This window comes from Zosterops lateralis, assembly GCF_965231275.1.
Source record: "Zosterops lateralis genome assembly, chromosome: 1".
NCBI lineage: Eukaryota > Metazoa > Chordata > Aves > Passeriformes > Zosteropidae > Zosterops > Zosterops lateralis.
The window spans coordinates 16,123,566-16,142,883 of record NC_139762.1 but is presented as its reverse complement, the minus strand read 5'-3'; the positions used below and the strand labels follow the sequence as shown (position 1 = coordinate 16,142,883).

Sequence of the window (19,318 nt, the reverse complement as noted above, 5' to 3'; positions counted from 1 at the left end):
CACTGAAATCCAAGTAAGGTTCTTGTACTGAGATTTCTTGTCTTGTTGTTTTGGTTGCTGTAATCAGCATGAGGAGCAGGATTTTTATTGGTACACACACAATTCTCTCATTAATTAATTAGAAGAGATAAGATACAGTGCTCCATAATTCACTTGATTCTCCCTTCTCACCATATCCTCCCATAAACTTGCGCAGTGCTGTGGCTGTTGGCCAGCAGGCAATATGTGCCAGAAGGGGATGGTTGTCACATGCCCCATCACGCGTGTCCATCCTGGAGAGGCTTGCAGTTAGAATACTATCAGCTGCCACAGAATTTCCCAAAATATCTAATTTTAGGTGTTTGCAGGATCTATTGAAATGGCCTCCTGGGCCCCCACTGCAGGGGTCCCCTCTGCAGGCAGCTCTGGCTGGAGGCAGCACCAGTCTCTGCCCACACTGCCACTCTGTGCCAGCTCAACAGTGGAATAAACCAGTCCTGGGCAGCCACAGCAGCCTGTAACCAGGGAAAGGCAAAGGCTGGGACAGGGGATTGTGAGGCACAGGATGGGCTGTGCCTGGCTTACCTGGGAGCTGGCAATCCGAGAGGTATGGTCACCTTGGCCCCTCCTGAATGAATCTCACTCTTGAGGCACACCTGCCTTCGTGGCTGTGAAAATGTTTCCAATATATTTTATTAATATTCCACCAGTTGAGTTATGGGGCAGCTCAAAGTTCTCCCACCCAATTAAAGTTCTGGCCATTAGTGCAGCAGGTTATTAAAGCCAAGTTAAAGAAGGGGGCTGCATTTGCCACACTGCTTTATTTCTTAGAAGCTTGGTGTTTAGAAATAAACTAATCATTCCACTTGACAGGAAGGAAGGCACTCTCTGCTGTGTTGTCTGAGTCTTCAGAAGCATTTGGATACATTTAGGGGTTTATTAGAATAGGGTTTGCCTGTTCAGAGCAGGATGCTCCCTGACTGTGCTGAGCTGATACTCATGTATCAAATCTAACAGTGATATAACAGGGGCAGAAAACTTGAAAGGTGAAAAGGTGAATGATGAGAGACTTGGGGCTTCATTATAATGCCTTTTCTTTTACTGAAGACTCCTGTTGCCAAACACTGAAGGTTCAATCGATTTGCAGACTTAGCAGTGATTAAAGTTCTACCATCTATTCTCCATGGAAAAGTACTGCTATGGAATTACAGCAAAGAAAGGAATATTGTAAAGAGTTGCTGCACAGAGAACTGAACAATGGTTTCAAGCTAATTTTGTATTTGCACCTCTCCCTTGCCTCAGGGAGAACTTCTCTGCTCCCCTCAAAACAAAAAGATCTAATGTTTTCTTTTGGTTCAAAAGTTGTTCTCAATTATACTGCAGTTTCATGAGAGTAGTGGAACAGCAAGACCACTCTACCATGAATTTTATCTGAAAGCAGTTATTCACACACGGATCCTGCATGTGTTGGGGATTTTTGTTGAGTTTTTCTCGAAGCTTTGTTTCTCTCTGCTTATAGTTTACTTTCCTTTTCCTGCCTTAATTTTTTCAGCCTGGTGTTTTCAAAATCACTGCCACATTTCAGGGACTCTGAAAAGATACTGAATAACAATCTCCTAAATTTTCTTTTGAGTGAGAATCAATCCTAAAAAACGTCATGAGCTGGAAAGCTTTAAAACACAGAGCACTTCCCTACGCCTCACATCAACCACATCTCCTAGAACAAAACCTTATTCAGTGCTGAGTAAACAATAATGTACACTTCCCCTTTTAAATCTAACCTGTTGATTTATCATCTTCCTTTCCTTGGACACAACTGCAAAAGCGGAATTATTTTTCATAGCTGACAGTGGGAATGCAGAGCCCAGGAGTCAGAGAGCCCCAGAGACCTGACAGTCTTCTTGAACTGTCTGAAAAACACCTGAAAAATGCAATTCATCTGAACACTGCAGAGAGAAGGCAGAAAAAAGGATTGAGCTTAATTGGTTCTGACTATTGAAGTCACATCTCAAGTTTTCTCTAGAGATGTGCACTAGAGCAACCACTATTAGCGTACCCAGATCACATTTAAAAGGCCTAATTTGATCAAATGCTAAAATAATTTAAGAATATGACAATGTTAGGAGATCTGCATATGAATCTAGACAGTAAAAACCATCAAATATTTGTCATTGACCCCAAATGAATCATTTGGTTGTATCAGCAGGAGCCAAAGGGAGCAGTCTGGCACACAGTGAAACTTCAGAATAGAGAGTTTGCTGAGCACTAACTCAAACCCAGATCCTATTTATTATGCACATAATGAACACAAGACAAAAGCTCAAAAGATAAAGGGTTCCTACCATGAACGTGTGGGAACAATTTATTACCAAGTGATGGATAAAATGAGTTTGGTATCAGCAAACCCTTGCATGCTGCACATGATGCTCAGTGTTTCCAAACTCAAACCCTTGGCTGCAACGAGGAGCTTTTGTTGAGCAGCATTTCCACACTGGCCAAGCCTCACCCAGGGCTCCCATCACATGTGAGGAGAGCCAGTACAGAAACTCTAGACTTTCCCTGTGTCCTTTGCATGTGGAGCTTTCAGATGGATCCTCTAATGCCTGCAGGTTTCTCATTTTTTTCAATCTCTCACCTTACATAAGCACTTCATTTATCAGAAAGAAAGGGGAAAAATCCATTCTGTGTTGAAATAGACTGCCACCTGCATTGCTTCCTAATGTAAGCAAATCCCAGTGGAAAGGTTTATCACCAGACTTTTCTGCTGGACCAGTAAATCACTCTCAAAAATATCATTTCAACCTTACAAGTGATGTTCACCAACAGGAGTGGAACATTTTTTAAAGAGATTCCAACAATGCAACAATCCAATTTCCTGAAAGAACTCTGTGTATTTCAGAGTTCAGATCAGCAATACATGTATTAGCAATACAATAATAACATGGTTACTGCATTTTAATAAAAATAATTAGAATATACTGTCCAGTGTGACACTAACACACAAGACAGAAGTGTTCCAGAGACTTAATCCTTTTATAATTTTGCATGTGATTGTGTGTGCATACCTGTAAATAGACACTGCAAACATTGCGTTGAAAGACATGAGACTATTAACCTGTGCAGACATTGCAGTTGTCTCCTGGAGGGCTGGTATCCCATCCATTTATCAGCCCAGCTGTCTCACAAGGTAAAAATAAAATGGTGCTTTCAGTTTAACAGGCTGCAATCAACTTAAGAACCAGGGCTGGGCTCTGCTGTACTGGGCTTGGGAGTCTAAAAAGTGGATTAGGAGAGTAGCATGTAAAATAGAATAAACCCCCTAAATTCTACCCTGGAAAACTTTGTCTCCAAATATTCATAGAAGAGAATAAAAGTAAGTGAACTTTCAAACAGTCTATACCATCTCTCCATTTTATAGTTCACTGCAATTTCTTTTAATTACCTTGCAATTTAAATCTGTTGAATCCTAGAGCCAGTTCCCCTTAAAAAATGTCTTCTTGCAAACTTTGATTAGCTCCAGAAAAAAGAGAGCAGATGACTTTAAATGGCACAGAGGTGGATTTATTGGCAAGTGTGTCAGGTTTGCACTTAGCAAGGAATTGGCAGATAGCAGAATATGGCTGGACAGGATTCAAATTCCAAGGACTTGGAGCTGAAAAAGGATTTATTTGAACAGCAAAGTATAGGAATGTATTTGCTGCAGTTAAAATTATTAAAAGCTTTTAACTAAAAACATGAAGAAATTAAACTTCCAGTGAAAGGCAAGCAACTGCATTTCTTCAAAGGTATTGTCACAGGGATATTTATTGCTTTCCTCCCTCACTGTGTCACTTACTGCTCCTAGCATTAGGAAGGTATATTGATCTCCTTGATCAGGTGTATGTTCAAAAGCCAGATTAAACCTGAACCTGCACAAAATTACTGAGCGCTCAGGAAATAAAGTGCTTTATTTTTGTCTTAAATCAACTGTAGAAAAAAAGAAGTCTATTCACTGCATGTGAAAAGGAGAGCCTGTAGTCCCAGACAAAGCAGAGTTAAAGGAGCGTGAGCTGCTTCAAATGGAAAGACAAGAGGCTTGGCCATGGTCTGAAGCAACAAAACCAGGAGGTTGTGCTGAGAGAATTTCACACTACTGAAGGACTGCTAGCTGAAACCAGAACTTTATTTGGGGTTGTGTGGATCTTTTTTGTCACAAATGTAACATTTTCTTCAAAAAAGTAAAAAAAATTGCATGTGACAGTGCCTGAAGTGTCAGCTGACACACTGAAGCCTTGTCTGTACTCGTGACCCTCACACTGCCAGTGGACCAGTGGAAACTGCAACAGAAGTGGCTTCCAAAAAGCAAAAACCACTGCTCTGCTCCTGAGCTGGTGCTAAGCCCTACTTTGGGCAGGAGGCTGGCCTCCAGCATCCGGGGAGGGGAGGGGAGGGGAGGGGAGGGAGAGGAGAGAGAGAGGGAGAGGGAGAGGAGAGATCTCAGCCACAGTGTCTCCGAACTGGTGCTTTGTGCCATCATATCTGTGTGAGACACTTTTATGGAAGTTCTCCGATTCCATTATTCAATTCTAACCAGCTGATGGGACATTCTGGTCTTTTACAATGACATATAAATAACCCAAATCACATTCAGCAGCTGCTTTTTCTTATAGCAACACTTCACTTTTTTTTACCCCACTACTTTTCAGTGTTGCATCTGCAGGAAACTCTGTGAGCCATTTTCCTACTTTTTAAAGCACAGATGCAGCTTATGATCTCATTTTTATGGACTAAAGCTAAAAGATGCTTTCCTCAGAAAGCTGAATGACACATTTCATGCCTGGCAGCAGACGGTCTCAGCAGGCAGCATGTGGCTCACCTAACTACCAGCATGTAACTGAGACACCAGAAGAAGAGGACACTGGCATAAGAATCTCTGCCATTTGGAAAAGCTCATGCCTAAGGAAGCTGAGGGTGCTCCAGACTGAGGCACCTCACGTGGAAACAGAGTCTGGAATGATGTAACAAAGGGGGTAGAAGGGAGAAGTTTAAGGCTCCAGGACACCTACACCAAAGGCCAGTCATACTGAAGCTTGAACTTATGTGCTTATATAACATAGTGTCAACCTCCATCATCGCTACTTCCCTCACACATTTTTTCCTTTCCTCCACCGAAATCTGCTCTAAGGCCTCTAAAAAGTGCTTGAGTATCTTCATGGCTTGGACCACAATTTGGACTGGCACTACAGCAGAAATATTTAGCAGAAAAATTCAAGCCAAAGAGAAGGCATGGAGAATTTTTAATTATATCCCTTGGCCAATCTAAATAACTCGAGATAAGAACAAATTGTTTGTACCCATCAGTGGAAGACCTGTCATCTATAAATATCACCTAGAGCAGTGTAAGTGTGCAGAGTGAGCCTCATATGGCACTTTGCTCACATACCTCTTTCCAACAGAATTTGCTTCTTCCTGATTTCATCTGTTATTCTAGATTAAAATAGGCGGTTTCTGCAAAGTAACTTGAGTATGATGTTTCTGGGTTTGTCAGCAGCAGCAATCATAATTTATCCCATCACTCCTAATGCTTACACAGAAAAGTCAATAAAATTTAAAAAAAATATAAAAGGGAGAAAGCTTCCTTTGTACTCGACAGCATCAGCAGTATCATATTTTACAACACCTCTGGTACTACTACACGCAAAAAATTGCCTAATAAAGCACAAGTAGAGGAGTATGTTATTGTCATTTTTCATTATTTCTTGAAGGTTTGTCAATAAGGTATTAGAAATACACCCAAGTCTGAAAACCAAGTTAGTTTTACAATCAAATTTCTAGTTTCTATTTGGGAACTGCAGAACGATCAGCCTCATGAAGTCATACCCTGAACCCCAAACTTTGCATGTTTCCCCACATTGTGCATATATATATATGTATCTATAAATAAATCTCTATATATATTTATATATCTGTAATGCTACAAAGACTCTTTGGAGCCCATGGAACATGTCCACTTGTTTAGAACAAATGAGACACATCTTTTACTGAAACTTGCTTGCAGACTCAGGTCTTCTTCAGTATTCCTCACCAAGAAAAATTATGGCAATTTAATAAAAAGTGAAGAAAATCCTGCAATGTGACAGATCAGCTATAAAAGTGCACACTGAAATGAGGACAACCTTTAAGCCAGAATTTTCTTTATGAGACCAGGTATTTTCTGTGTCATACTCAGCAAGCAGAGATTTTCATTTTTCAGTGCTCTATGGAATTTGACAAGTAAACCTACTACAGTTAATAGCATTTTAATCTTTATGCATAACAATCACAAACCTACATTGCACAGGTCTGATAGTAGTAACTGACAGCTGAATTTGAAATATACATTTTGTTCCAAAATAGACTCATGTGTAGGTGGATGTGTTGTAGAAACACAATGTACTACACGGCTGAGCCGAGATAAGCTGGTGATCCTCAACATCGGCATCATCTGCATGAAGTTAGGGCAGAAATCTGCTCCTTTAAATACCTGTTCATCCTTCTTATGACACTTTCTTTAAAGAGCTCAGTGACTAGTAAATAAAATAAGTATCTAATGAGGTATGACAGAAACTCTGATTGAGCTGAAAAACAGCAAGCTGAATTCTAATAAATAAATGAAGCAAAACATTTACTGCCAGCAACTATGTCAAGTTAGACATAGGAAACTGTAGCTCTGCAGCTGGAGAAGGGCAATACTCTGCAAGCCAGAAAAGTGATGGAACTCCTCCAGTTTTGATTATTTATGGTGTGATGATGAAGGAACAACTTTCCATGTGAGGAACAGCTTTAAAGTTGAACAGTGAAGCTGAAAGAGAGACTTAATGAAAAATCAGAGGGGAACAAAACTACAGCTACAAAAACAATAACATTCGGTTTAACAATTCAAAAACATTATTTGTGTTCAAAACCAGATGTTAACTTGTCCAGCTTCAAGGTAAACAGAAAACTATATTTACAACAACCCTTCTGCTGGACAGCAAACACACACTACTAAATGTTGCAGTATATAAGGCTCACTTCAGACCCCCAAATCTTATCAAAATGAACACAAATGCCAAACAAACACATTTTAAACAAAGAACACATCTGTATTTAATGCAAAGCTATTTTCAAAAAATCCCAACCTTTCATAATCTACCATAATTGTAATAGCCTGAAACATAAGAATGCTTTCAGGCTTAGGAAAAAAGGCTTCTAATTTTAAACATTTATGAGGACACTGAGAAGTGGCTTAGAACCATGCTTTAAAACATGTTTTCAGGCTTTAAACTGCTGAAAGCTGAGACTCCTTTACCCATTTGGCCTGGAGAAAGGGAGAGAAGTACAAAAATATGATGAAAAGACTGCACATGAAAATTTCTACTACAGAAAATCCAACTGATTCCCTCATTGCAGCCCCCACCTCCCATCATCACCACACCTCCCCCTCCAGGGAAAGTGCACCTCTTGCCTGATGACCACTCCCAAACAACTCATCTACATCACTGGCTCTGATGCACCACTGTTTTTAACAAACACCTTTTGAAAATAATTTTAAAGGGCCACTCTGCCATTGCTGCTGCTGTTCCTGAACAGGAGGGACTCTGTTTCAGCGCTGAATTTATGTCAGCTCATTTAAAACTGTATCTTGGGATGGGTGATTTAGTGTTCATTCTAAAAAAAAGATCATGATCAAACCTTTTGAACATTTTTTCCCAACTCGTAAAAAGCATGCTTTGTGCTGGGAATGAACTTCTATTTGACACAGTGTAACTATGGGATGGAGGGATTGTTCTCACATTTCTGTTTCATGGAAAACACCCTGCTGTTTGATTTTTGAAGTTAAAGGATTAAGTTGCAGGGGTAAAAAAATGCTGCTAAATGCAACACACCCTAAGTTAAATACAGCCTCAGTCTGATATGAAACTCTGACTTTAAAAATAGCTGTTCCTGTCCAAATATGCCAGTGAAAATAAATATGAATATATTGTAGGCATTAAAAGATGAATATCTCAAGAATAAGAACAAGTACTACTTTTAAGGTAATTCAGCATAAAAGCCCCCTAATATATGAAAGCAAAGAAACAGCCACAAATCTGAATTTATAGCAACAGATAATATGAAGGAAGTTTTGAAAATCCATGGGAATTCTTCTACCTTACCAGGCACCTGTACAGTTCTATGGGCATTTTCTTTTTGTCTTTTGTTATTCTTGATTCCTACCTTACAGTTCAACTTCAGGGCAAAGCACCATACAACAAGAAATCACAAAACCATTAGGTCATCAAAATTGCCTTTACTGTTTAAAAACAAAACACATATACACAAAGTATTGCAACACTCAGAAAGCCCAACATTTTTAGACCTCTTCTCATGTTTTCATCACCATAATTTTTGAGAAACAGTGAGAGGCAACCCAGGCCATTTTAGGAATGATTCTTTTATCACTGCAATCCCTCAATTACAGCTGACCACAAGAAGAAATGAATAGAGTAGTACTGTAGAGACAGTACTGGTATATTTTTCAGCTGATGTGCTCTGACTTCTGTTGGAGAGTGATGTGGTGATTTCTTAGACTTGCCTCCATTATTCCTCCCAAAATAATTCAGAGGAATATAAGGCTTTAAGCAGTTTAAGCACCAGTTTCAAATTGGATTCAATGGTTTCAATGACCTTTTCATCAAAACCAAGCTCCAGAACTCTACCCCTTTACAGCCTGACAGGACCTGCCCCCTTGAAGATGTGCTGGCTCCATCTTAATGGGTGGCAACTCATCTTCAACCCAAAAGCTACAGTCAAATAAATACATGGAGAGTTTTTACTTCTAAAACACAGAGATCTTTGCTGTTACCAGGACAGAACTGAACACAAAAAACAGCACCCGCAAGCAATGCACTGAAATCAAGAAAACAAAAATTAAAAGTTCTTAAATTATAGACTATAAAGCTCCTGAGTGCCAGGTGCATTTAAATGATCCAGAGAACTGCATGGAAATATGCATTTACCAGAAAATCTGGAAGCATAGTTGAGACCTGACTTCCAGTCAGGTTTGTAATTTCATTTAAGATTGAGATTATTTCATATAAATTGACTTATTTCTGTGTGTACAGTATAGTTTAACTCACAAATATATTTCCTTGAGGTTAACCATTAGAATTGAGTATTTGCTGTTATAAAGTTCCTGAAGCATGAATTTTAAGTACAAAGATTCATAATCAGCTTCCATCTGGAGTGATATGGAATAAACACATTTCTAGTCATGAAAATAAGGGTTAGTATGGTTAAAAAAAACCCCTAACAAACCCAATTCATAAACCTTTGAGGTGATACATCAGTTGGATTAGTTTAGCATGACACTGAAAAAAAAATTGATAAGGTAGTTAATGTTTTTCATAGCTTTGTAGAGTTGAGCTTCAATATTCACCATTATCAGAAAGTTCAATAATTCCTTGTTTTGATACCAAAGTAAAAATTGTCCATAAAGTGGAAGGGTCTTCACAATTATGATGTCTCTGCCAGTGATTACAAAGATCCTCTTTTCTTCCAAATAACTGTTTGCATAAAATGCAGCTATAGCCTGCTTTAGACCAAAATTCTACTTTTCCTCTTGGTGTACCCAACCCCACATTTTGCATCTCCTTAGAGGCTTCATTACTTCCTGATTGAGTTGGTTCACTTTTAGGTAAAATATTGACATTATTTTGATGGTGCAAGTACATCTGTCTCTTCGGTTTTGGAACAGTACACAGCTCCTCCTGATGGGCACTGCACTGTGCTAAATGTCTTCTCTCATTGTGCTGTTTCCACGTGTGGGTTGTATGTTTGACCAGTTCCCCCTTTGTTCCTCTACTTCCTTGCAAAACCCCTTCCTTCACTCTTCCCTGAATCTCTTCTCCATGACAGCACAGTAAGTGAAACTTCATTTCACCAAAAGACTCTGCAATAAACTGGCATCGACCACATTTGACCTGTAATTTCACTCCTCCCGGGTTATGGAATAGGTCCTCAAAATTGCAGTTATTTCCCCTGTTAAAAAAAGAAATACAAACGATTTAAGTATTAGCCATGGAGAGAAGAGGGATGGCAATTTCTGTCCTTACAAGTTCCAAGAAGAGATGACAGTTGTGAAACACTTTTAATTAAAAATGGGCATTGTTTCTACAGCATCTAATTCATTTGGAGGAGAAAAAAAAAAGTAACTAAATAAATAGCAGTAAGACTGATTCGGAAAAAATTGAAACCAAATGACACTTCTGAGTTTAAGAATTGCCTCCAAAATTATCCTTGGTAGAAATAACCTTTTAACAACACCAGCCTTTAATAAAAGGCTGATAACTTTTGTTAAAGTTCCTGATTCAGTGAGATCAATCCAAATACTTCTAGTGCTGTGCTAGAAAAGTGAAAGTGACTACTACCTGTAATACACAAATTAGAGAAACCTACTTGTTTACAGTGAGTGATCTAGGTCAATTTGAAGCAAAACCACCTCCTTTTCCAAAATGGAAACTATGAAATTTCAGTTTCTTGCAATTTTTTTCCCTACAAGTCGGTAATATGATTTAGAAAAGTTTAAACACTTAATTGGCAATTGGACAGCCCCTCTCCCTGATTTAGAACAGCTATGCAGTATAAAGGATACACAGGCAGCCCCTGGTTAAGACAATCAAAACAAGATCTCCTCAGACATCTTCTCATAACATCTACAAGAAGGACCTCATAACACTGTGTATTTATACACATTAGATTACCCAACAAAACAGATAAACTGAATGACTCACTGTATGACAGCAGTAAGACTGACAGAAAAGTACCAATGTTTCTTAGTCTCAAGACCATAAAAGTTTCTGACTGATGCTCCAGAGAGTGGAGCTATGAAAAGTAAAAGGAATAAAATGGAATTGCAGTGTTGCAGTGAGGAGTTACATTGAAGCACTATTGTTCTTCTTTGAAAATAAATGCACAGTGGAACAAACAAAAAAGGCAACATTTATACTGTATCAAGAGATTTCACCTCAAAATCATAATACAGAGGTAAACACATGTTCTATCCCTCTTAATATAATACATTTTAACTTTTCTACTTGGGTGATTGCAAAAGCAGCAGGAAACTCAGGACAGAGTAGCTTACAGCACCCCCTAAAAGGAAGTGGGACAATGATAACTAACAAAGGAAACAAACTACAAGCTAATACTGAAATAGGAATTGTTTCTCGCTTACTGCAATTGGTTCCTTTATCTTCTAGGGAAAACCCCGAAGTGGGTAGGACAGAAGACTAGAACACTAACCATGAGAAACCAACTGACTCAAACATGGCAGTATATCTAGTGTTACTAGAATATGTGCAAAATTATTTTGGATATTCAAGAGTCAATAATGATTTATAGTTAATAAATCAGCTAAAATATACTACTTGGTCTAATGGATTGACCAGATTCAAATGGAATATTTACGCCATTAGGAATCTCACTTAGGGGAGAAAAGCAACCATTTTCATAATTATAAGGTTTATAAATTTCCACTGACAACCTGAAATCCAGCTTTCATTAGCATTTAGCTAGTGAAAACTCTCACCTCTCTGTAGCTTCTTCTGCCTCTTTCATATTCCTGTCTCTCTTGTTCAAAGTATCTTGTATCTGTTGCTCGCTAGCGGAGGGCTCTGTGCTGATAACAACCCTGTGGACTTCTCTGAGGTGGCCAAAGTACACTTTCGCATGGCCAAAAACTTTAGCACAGAATTCACAGCACACCAGCTTTTTGGGTTTGCCTTCGTTGTGGTGAAGCTTCATATGGGTGCTCAGCCTCCCAGAATAGATATATGCCTTCCTGCAGATCCTGCAGATGTGGCGCCGCCTGCTCGTGTGCGTGTTCATGTGGTCCTGGAGATGGTGCTTGAACTGGAACGTATGGTTACAAATGTGACACCTGTACAGTAGCTTAGGGACAGCTGAACACGTATTTCTACTTGGATCACTTGATTTAGCTGATGCAGCATCACTGTGCTTGGAACTTAAACATTTATTGCTGAGTGAACCATTTAAAAGTAAGTCTTGCTGATGAGATGACGTCTCTACAACTGGTGCAGGAGCCAGCGGTGGGAGCCCCGGCACAACTACCACTGGTTTTGGTCTGATACTGCGGTACTTCTTCACTGCTTCTGCTTTATTGTCTTCAGGTGTCTGAATATCACCCTTTGCCCTCTCTCTTCCTTCTCGAAACTTATTAATGATGCATTTCCTTCGCTTGCCCTGAAAAGCCAATAAATCTTCTGTGGCTCTTTTTTTTCTGCCTCTTCTTTTAAAGGTTGCATTGTTCAATTTTTTAAGACTGTTGACATCATCCACTTTGCTGGATGGAGAGAAGGTATTTTCTTGAATGGTTTGTTTGAGGACCTGTGTAAATGATACACCTAATTGCTTATCAAAGGCTTTAATTTTCATCAAAGATGGTATCTTTTCACATTCAGATTTTAGTGAATGACCAGGTATGTCCATAACATTAGTATTCTGCTTAGATTTACAGAACACTGAATTTTTCATTCTCAAGTAAGGCAAAATAGGAAGTTTTCCCTTTGGTGCTGATGGAGTCATCTGAATTGTACTGCCAAAAACTGGTGGTGACAAGACACTAACAGGATTTGCAGAATTTGTGGGTTTTTCCTTTAGTTTCTCAGATGTCAGGAGTGACTCTCTTGTGGTTTCCAACGCTGTCTTCACAGAGTGTAGACTTAGTTTCATGGGATTAGTTGTACTTGCTGACTTGGATAAAGAGTCTTCAACTACAGATGGTCCAGAAACATTATTGCTAGCAATTTCAGTTTTGTTCACTAAAAGAGATCCAGATTCCACACAATTGCTTTTATTTACTAATGTGGCAACTCCAATTTCAGCTGAGTCACTGTCTGCTATCGTCCCTTGCTCAGCTGAATCTGAACTTGAATGAGCTTCAGGACAGTCTTCAGGTAGAGCAGTCATGGGGGAAGTCTGTGGTGAGATCAGTGCTTTGGTAGGAATCTTGTTACATACACTCAAAACAGGAATTTGTGCCAGTTTTTTGTCACTCAGCAATTTATTTCTTACAGATTGGTACCTGGGGATGGGCAGCTTTAGGTTTTCAGAGGGGGCCACAGTTGACTGCTGAACTTGCTGTGTTAGGGCAGATGCAACACAGGGCACAGCCAACAGGGAAAACATCCCCTTGTGAGCAGGCACCTGCATGACAGCATAGTTCTGAGCTGGCACCATCAGGGGCTTGGAACCTGAAGCTGAGATTGGTGTCATTGGCTCAGACAAAGATGACTGAAGGCAAGAAACCGCTCCAGATGTTAAAATTTTTGGTACCATTTTTGGAGCAATGGTCCTAAACTGATTTTTCTTCTGAAAATTTTGTATTATATCCGGAGGGGATTTCTGTTTATCTGTAAGAATAACATAGCAAAGATGTAATATGATACATAGTATTTTTTAAAAATTACTCTCTCAAAAATGAAACTGCTCACAAAGGATACTATTACACACAAGCTTATTAAAAATATTCAGGCATTTAAATGACCATCAAATTAAATCTAGAATTGCAAAAGTTTCATAGACAAAAGCACTGTCTGAAGCAACATGTTTCAACATAGATTTGCAAAAAAAAAATCTCCTCTTAATCAAATCTTAATTCGATGTTCCATTCTAGGTTAGGAACTACATGACATTTCAGAACAATACACCTATAAGCCTCTTCAGCCCTGGAAAAGCTCCAAGAGCATGCTGGCAATATTCTACTGAAAAAACAGGGACAGGATTTAAACTCCATGACACAGAACTCTGACCACCAGCTCTGATCATGTATCTCAAACACAATCATGCTAAAAATTTAAAACTAGGAGCTTGGTATTCTGTTCTTGGCACTGTCAGTGATGATATGGAGTGTTTGGCCAGATACTAAACCTCCCTATGTTTTTCCTGCATCTCTCATTAGCAAGTTAGACTGAGGTTCCATTTTTGTCTCATTGTGTTTATGAATCTTTCAGACATTCTCTACTATTTAGAATTTGTAGATTATCAGATATAGACCAAATTTTGCCTGATGAACTCATAGAAAAATTGCTGCTACAACACATGCAAATAATGTATAATAAAATCAAAGAGGACTTGAAAAAATATGTGAATACAAACTATTGTTAAATACCCAATCACAAAAGTTACTCATGTACCACTAATGCACAACAGAACTACTGTAGTAAGTTATTTAAACATTTTCTTGAAATATGCAATTTATCAAGGTTATATAACAATTTCTTCCTGTTTCTATTTGTGTTTGTAAAAGTCACAAATGTTTTTAGTAAAGAGGAATGTGAGGATAATTAAAGCAAACAAAAGGAAAATAATAAAATTCATATGATATAATATGCATTAGGCAGTAAAGACACCTGCTGATGTTTCAGACTCCACAGAAAAGGATTTGATACATAGTTAATTGTACCACTACAGTTTCATCTATCAGTCTCATTACCCACTCCCAAATTCAATTATTGATGCTTCCAGTTCTTGAAACCTGGAATAGGTTTCCTGGAAAAATCAAAATCGCAACCACTAAAAATTCAGCTACAAAGATCCCAGGCAGAAAGGCAATTTGGACATAAGTAAAAATCATCTGAGAGAGGAATCACATTTTAATAGAACACATGAAAGTAAATGCTGTAACCTTGAAACACTGTAGTAAGATAATTCCATAGGAAAGTTTCCATTCCTTTCCATTTTAAAGACTTGCATTACAAATGCATTTAGAGGTGATTCTGGACTTAAAAAGCTAACTGTGAATTAGTACCAACACCGGAAACTCGCGTAAATTTATCTTAATCCTGATGTTTTTCTCAGATGTCACACACTTTGCAACAAGCAGTGCAAGCTACAGACTTACCATGTTTCATGACCAGAACTCCTGGATATATATGAATATCCATGGTATGCATATGTGCAGTAAAGCCACTGCCTTTAGGACATCCTGGATTCACTGAGCAATCGCATATAAACTGTACAGTTCATATTTAGTAGATCTGGTGCTTTTCAAAACTCTTTGATTAGCAGGTTCATAGAGCAATAACTATGCAGGCCTTTGATCCTTTTATTGCCATCTAGTGCATCAAACCACAAGTCCATTATGCACTTTTTTTATACTCCAATTAAGTGAAACTACTGAGCACCACCATAACTTTCCTTCTGCTCAATGTCTGTAGAGATGTTCTGAATTTCTAGGCATTCTGTGCAGTGGGTTACTGTACACCTGGAAGTCCTACGCAAATACTGAGATCCTCAACACACAGGTATAAGCCCAGGTTTGTGCAACCTGGCAAAAGCAGAAACATGCTGAAAATTGTTTCCCTACAGCACTTTTTAGTCTCAATTCTTAACTTTTTTTTTAAAATCTAGTCACTAAATATATAGAAATCTTCACATTTTTCAGCTGCTAAGATTTCTGTTAGTCAGATGATGATTTGTTTCCTACAAGGTATCTTCCTGTTGCTTTTGAGTAAACAATTTAAGTACTTCTGAGTAGAACAGTAATTTATGTAAATTATTGTAATCACTAACCAAACTAGCCCTGAACTTTAATGATAGTTACAGGCCAAACCATATAGCTTAAATACAGCAGATGACAGAATAAGGGTACTTACCTTTTAGGGGACAGAATCAGTTCTTATTTCTCCAAATAATGCTTATCACACACTGACAATAAAGACTTTCTCCAAATCAGCAGCTATTCAACTTGCCACAATATTCAACATTAAGCTGTTTCTATTCTCTCTCATTTCTCTTGTTCCTCTCCCTAATACATTTTATTCTAAAATTTAATTCATTGATTTGCATAAAACTTTTAGGACAGCCAGCATTTCAGCAGACTACTACCTGTGCTATTCCAAGTTATAAAGCACCTACTCTGCAAACAATGGTAACAGGAAAAGGTAGAAGTTTTGCTGTTTGTACCTCTACAAATGGCAGTCATAAAAACAAAAACTTCAAGGTTGATTTGAAGTTAGGAGGAAATATTTATAGAAATAATGTATGGCATTAGCTTTAAAAAGAACCATATGTTTCTCAAATTCATTGACTTGTCTAACACAAAATTAAGCAGTAAAATCACTTTTCTATAAAGAAAGTATTTCCACAAATTTTCTTAGCATTCCACAGGAGAGCGTTACTCTAAAAGCCAAGACCTTTATCAATATCAAACACAAGATGCTCTTTGAAACAAAGTCTGTTTAGATGAATGCCCTTCTTACATAGGTTTATGTAGGTAACACAATACTAAGAATTGATATATTGTTTGAGTAGGGATTTTTATACAAACACTTCTTCCAGCTAGTGTAATTTTATTATAAGTTTTCCAGGCAAACTATGTTTGGTACCAACCTTCAGTACTTTTTTTTTTTTTCCTCCCCACAAGTGTACATCAGACATTTTAGTGCACAAATATTCATTGCAATGCTTCTGGTAAGCAAAGGAATGCTCAACTCTGCATTTGCCTCCCCTCCAACACAGCCACTGTAGTTAAGCTGCTTAGCCAGTGCCTAAATATAGAGAAGAGTTAAGTGCAGACTAGCTGCCTGATGATGCTTCAGGCTCTGTTAACATTTTGCCTGCAGACTGGGAAGGCTAATTGGAAGAACTGGTGGAAGACTCCTTAGGGTCTTGGATCAGGAGAAAACAGCCAGTCAATTCACAGACTGGAGGTTCTACTGACCCCACCCAGAGCATGCAAGTATCATCAGTGACCAAAATTCTGTTTTCCATTTATAGGTGGGGAAAAGTTCCAACAACTTCCTTTGCACCCAGACAGAGCTTTGTAATTCATGTCTTCACCACACTGAAAGACTTGGATGTGCTCTGGCTGTCTAGCTTGTGCAAAGGCAGCTTGGAAACTTCATATGCATCTCTCATGGGCATTCCATTTCTTCCAAATTATTTCTGTCTCTGATTCAAAGGACTCATTTTGACTTGTCATCTGTGACCTGAGAAAAAGTCTTTGTGCCTAGGCAATACCATGAAGTTTTACTGCTAAGAAGGGGAAGTTTCAGTTAAGGGAGGCTCTGCAATGGCTTCTGTGAGGATGGTCCTTCATTTTAGACAACGTTATTTCTACAAGTAAGTCTGCAGATCCTTCATTGGAAGGCAACAATTTTTAAACTTTAAAATTTTCACTAATAACAAAGGAAATAAACAAAATATTAGACTTAATATCTGAAGGATGTGAAGCTCATTTTTAACTGCTGTGCCCTCAGTCTTTCAGATAAGTGTGGAGTTGGAGCAACAGGTAGACACTTTTAAGTAATTACACACAAGGCTAAATCAAATGCAGTTAAACCTATTCATTTTAAAAGTCTCTGTTAAAAGATTAATGGCTAACCTGCTAGGACCCGCAAAGTATCAAGTCCCTCAGATAGTTGCAGGATGTCATAAGCTTTCACCCCTTCTAAATAACCTTAAAATTGTATAGAAGTAGACAGTAACACACCAGCACAAAAATCAATGATGCATTAAATTCACTGTTAGAGCCATGCTGGGAAGAGTCCTCTGGAGGAAACAGAGTCCATGGGTTGCTGCTTCTTCATGGTTCCCCTGTCTTCTCAAGTCATACTGGGAACTGGTATGGACTAAATACCAGTCAGGTATTTGGTCTACTCCAGCCTAATGTGCCTTATTTTTGTACTTCCTTTAGTTTGTTCCCTATGTAAAGCACACAACATTGCTGAACTCAGATGCCCTAGACAGTATCAGAAGAAATTTTATTTTCAGTACTATCTGGTCTATTTTGAAAATAATCACCAAAGAGCCACTACAGAAACCACTGAGTAACAGTGTTCATTTTTTAAATAATTCTTGTAGGTCCATCTCAGTTGTATGTATTTCATTTGCGTAGGAATTGACATATGAGAGAAAATAACACCAAAAAAATCATCTTGTTTTGAAGGAAAAGACACAATACAGATGAAGATTAATGAATATTCAATGCATGTCTTTTGCTGACTTTGACAGGAAGAGTATCTGTTCTGTGAGAAAGAAAAAAATGCACAACTGTCTAACACACAACATTAGATCTTTTTCTGCCAATGATAGTTAATCATGCATCTTGCCAAATCTCCACACACACTAAATACCTGTGGATACTGTCTTTCCAGCACAAGTTTCTTGCTTTTGCTGACCCAGCATACTTTGTTGGACACAATGTTTCTCTGCAGGATTAGCATGCAAAAAAACACCACCTGCAAAAGTGCTTCAGTTATAAATAGATCCCAGGACAAAAAACCCAAAACCCCCCAAAACCAACAAAACCCAGAAAAAGGCAATATAAAACACTAACTTCCAGATAATGCATTAAGAAAACTACTGCTTTTTGCTCTTTGTCATTTTTCTCTCCTCAAAATACACTTTCAAATCTAATATATTACATGCCAAATGCAAGGTGATAGCGTAATAATTGAGTAAAGCTGGTTAATGTGGCAAACAGATGGGATGGTTTAGCTTCAGTGTCATGGCAGACAGTCAACATCAGCAAAACAAAATGCTTCAAAAAATGAAGATTCAGTAGCTTTGTTGAGTAATTTTAATACAGGGGTTAAATTCTATGCTCATTTACACTTCCCATAATTCTGTGTAAATAAACTGTGTAAATAAAACAGAATCTGGACTTCTTTATTCAAAACCAGTTTTGCCATACACCTATACAAAGGAAGATTAGTATTAAAGTCTACAAACCATGAGTATCCAGCTCTATACATTACAGCAATTAATCTGCAGTGGTTTCTACCTTGGCTAATAACTACCTGGGTGGGGTGTTCTGTTATGGGTATTTGCATCAGATAATTTTCTAAAATTAATTTCAACAGAAAACTCCACCCATTCTCAGTATGTCTGCATTAAAATAAAATTTAAAAAAATAATCTAGTGACACATATGCGCATCAGGTGAAGGCCTTCACATACGACATAGCAGTGTCTCTTTGATCTGTGAAAAGCTGCCCAAATTAGGCAAAGCTGCAGACTTTGGGCATGTGTTTGTAGATACTTCAAGCAGCTAACTTTTCCAGCGATGACGTTCTATTGAATGTTCTCCTGCTTCAGGCTGGGCCAGATTTTCCCTGAACTATGGCTTTAGGTCCAAGCACCCAAGTTGGAACAAGAAAATGGCCTCTCCTTATCTCTGAACTGCAGAGCTGACAGTGCGGAAGAGAAACAGGAGAATATACAGGGCAAACAGAAAAAGGACAAGACTAGAAATGAGACCAGAAATTTGTCCAGGCCAAAGAGTCAGGGTGGGATATGAGAATTGAATACAGACTTAAGACAGGTAACCAACATCATAC

General features: G+C 38.4%; 1 protein-coding gene across 6 annotated transcripts in view; it reads right to left on the bottom strand.

The window, feature by feature from the left end:
- Positions 1-7,543: 7,543 nt before the first annotated feature.
- The window catches only part of ZNF438 (zinc finger protein 438), a 52,481-nt gene continuing 40,706 nt past the window's right edge, over positions 7,544-19,318 (bottom strand). For 3 of the 6 annotated variants that reach the window (XM_083867244.1, XM_083867245.1, XM_083867246.1), the window contains 3 exons: positions 18,114-18,218; positions 11,546-13,388; positions 7,544-9,999 (listed from right to left, as the gene is read on the bottom strand). In XM_083867244.1, coding sequence (XP_083723370.1) covers positions 9,387-9,999; positions 11,546-13,388; positions 18,114-18,218 — 2,561 coding nt within the window. In that variant the 3' untranslated portion in view covers positions 7,544-9,386. The remainder of the gene's footprint in view (positions 10,000-11,545; positions 13,389-18,113; positions 18,219-19,318) is intronic. The other 3 variants (XM_083867247.1, XM_083867248.1, XM_083867249.1) reach the window with 1 other exon arrangement.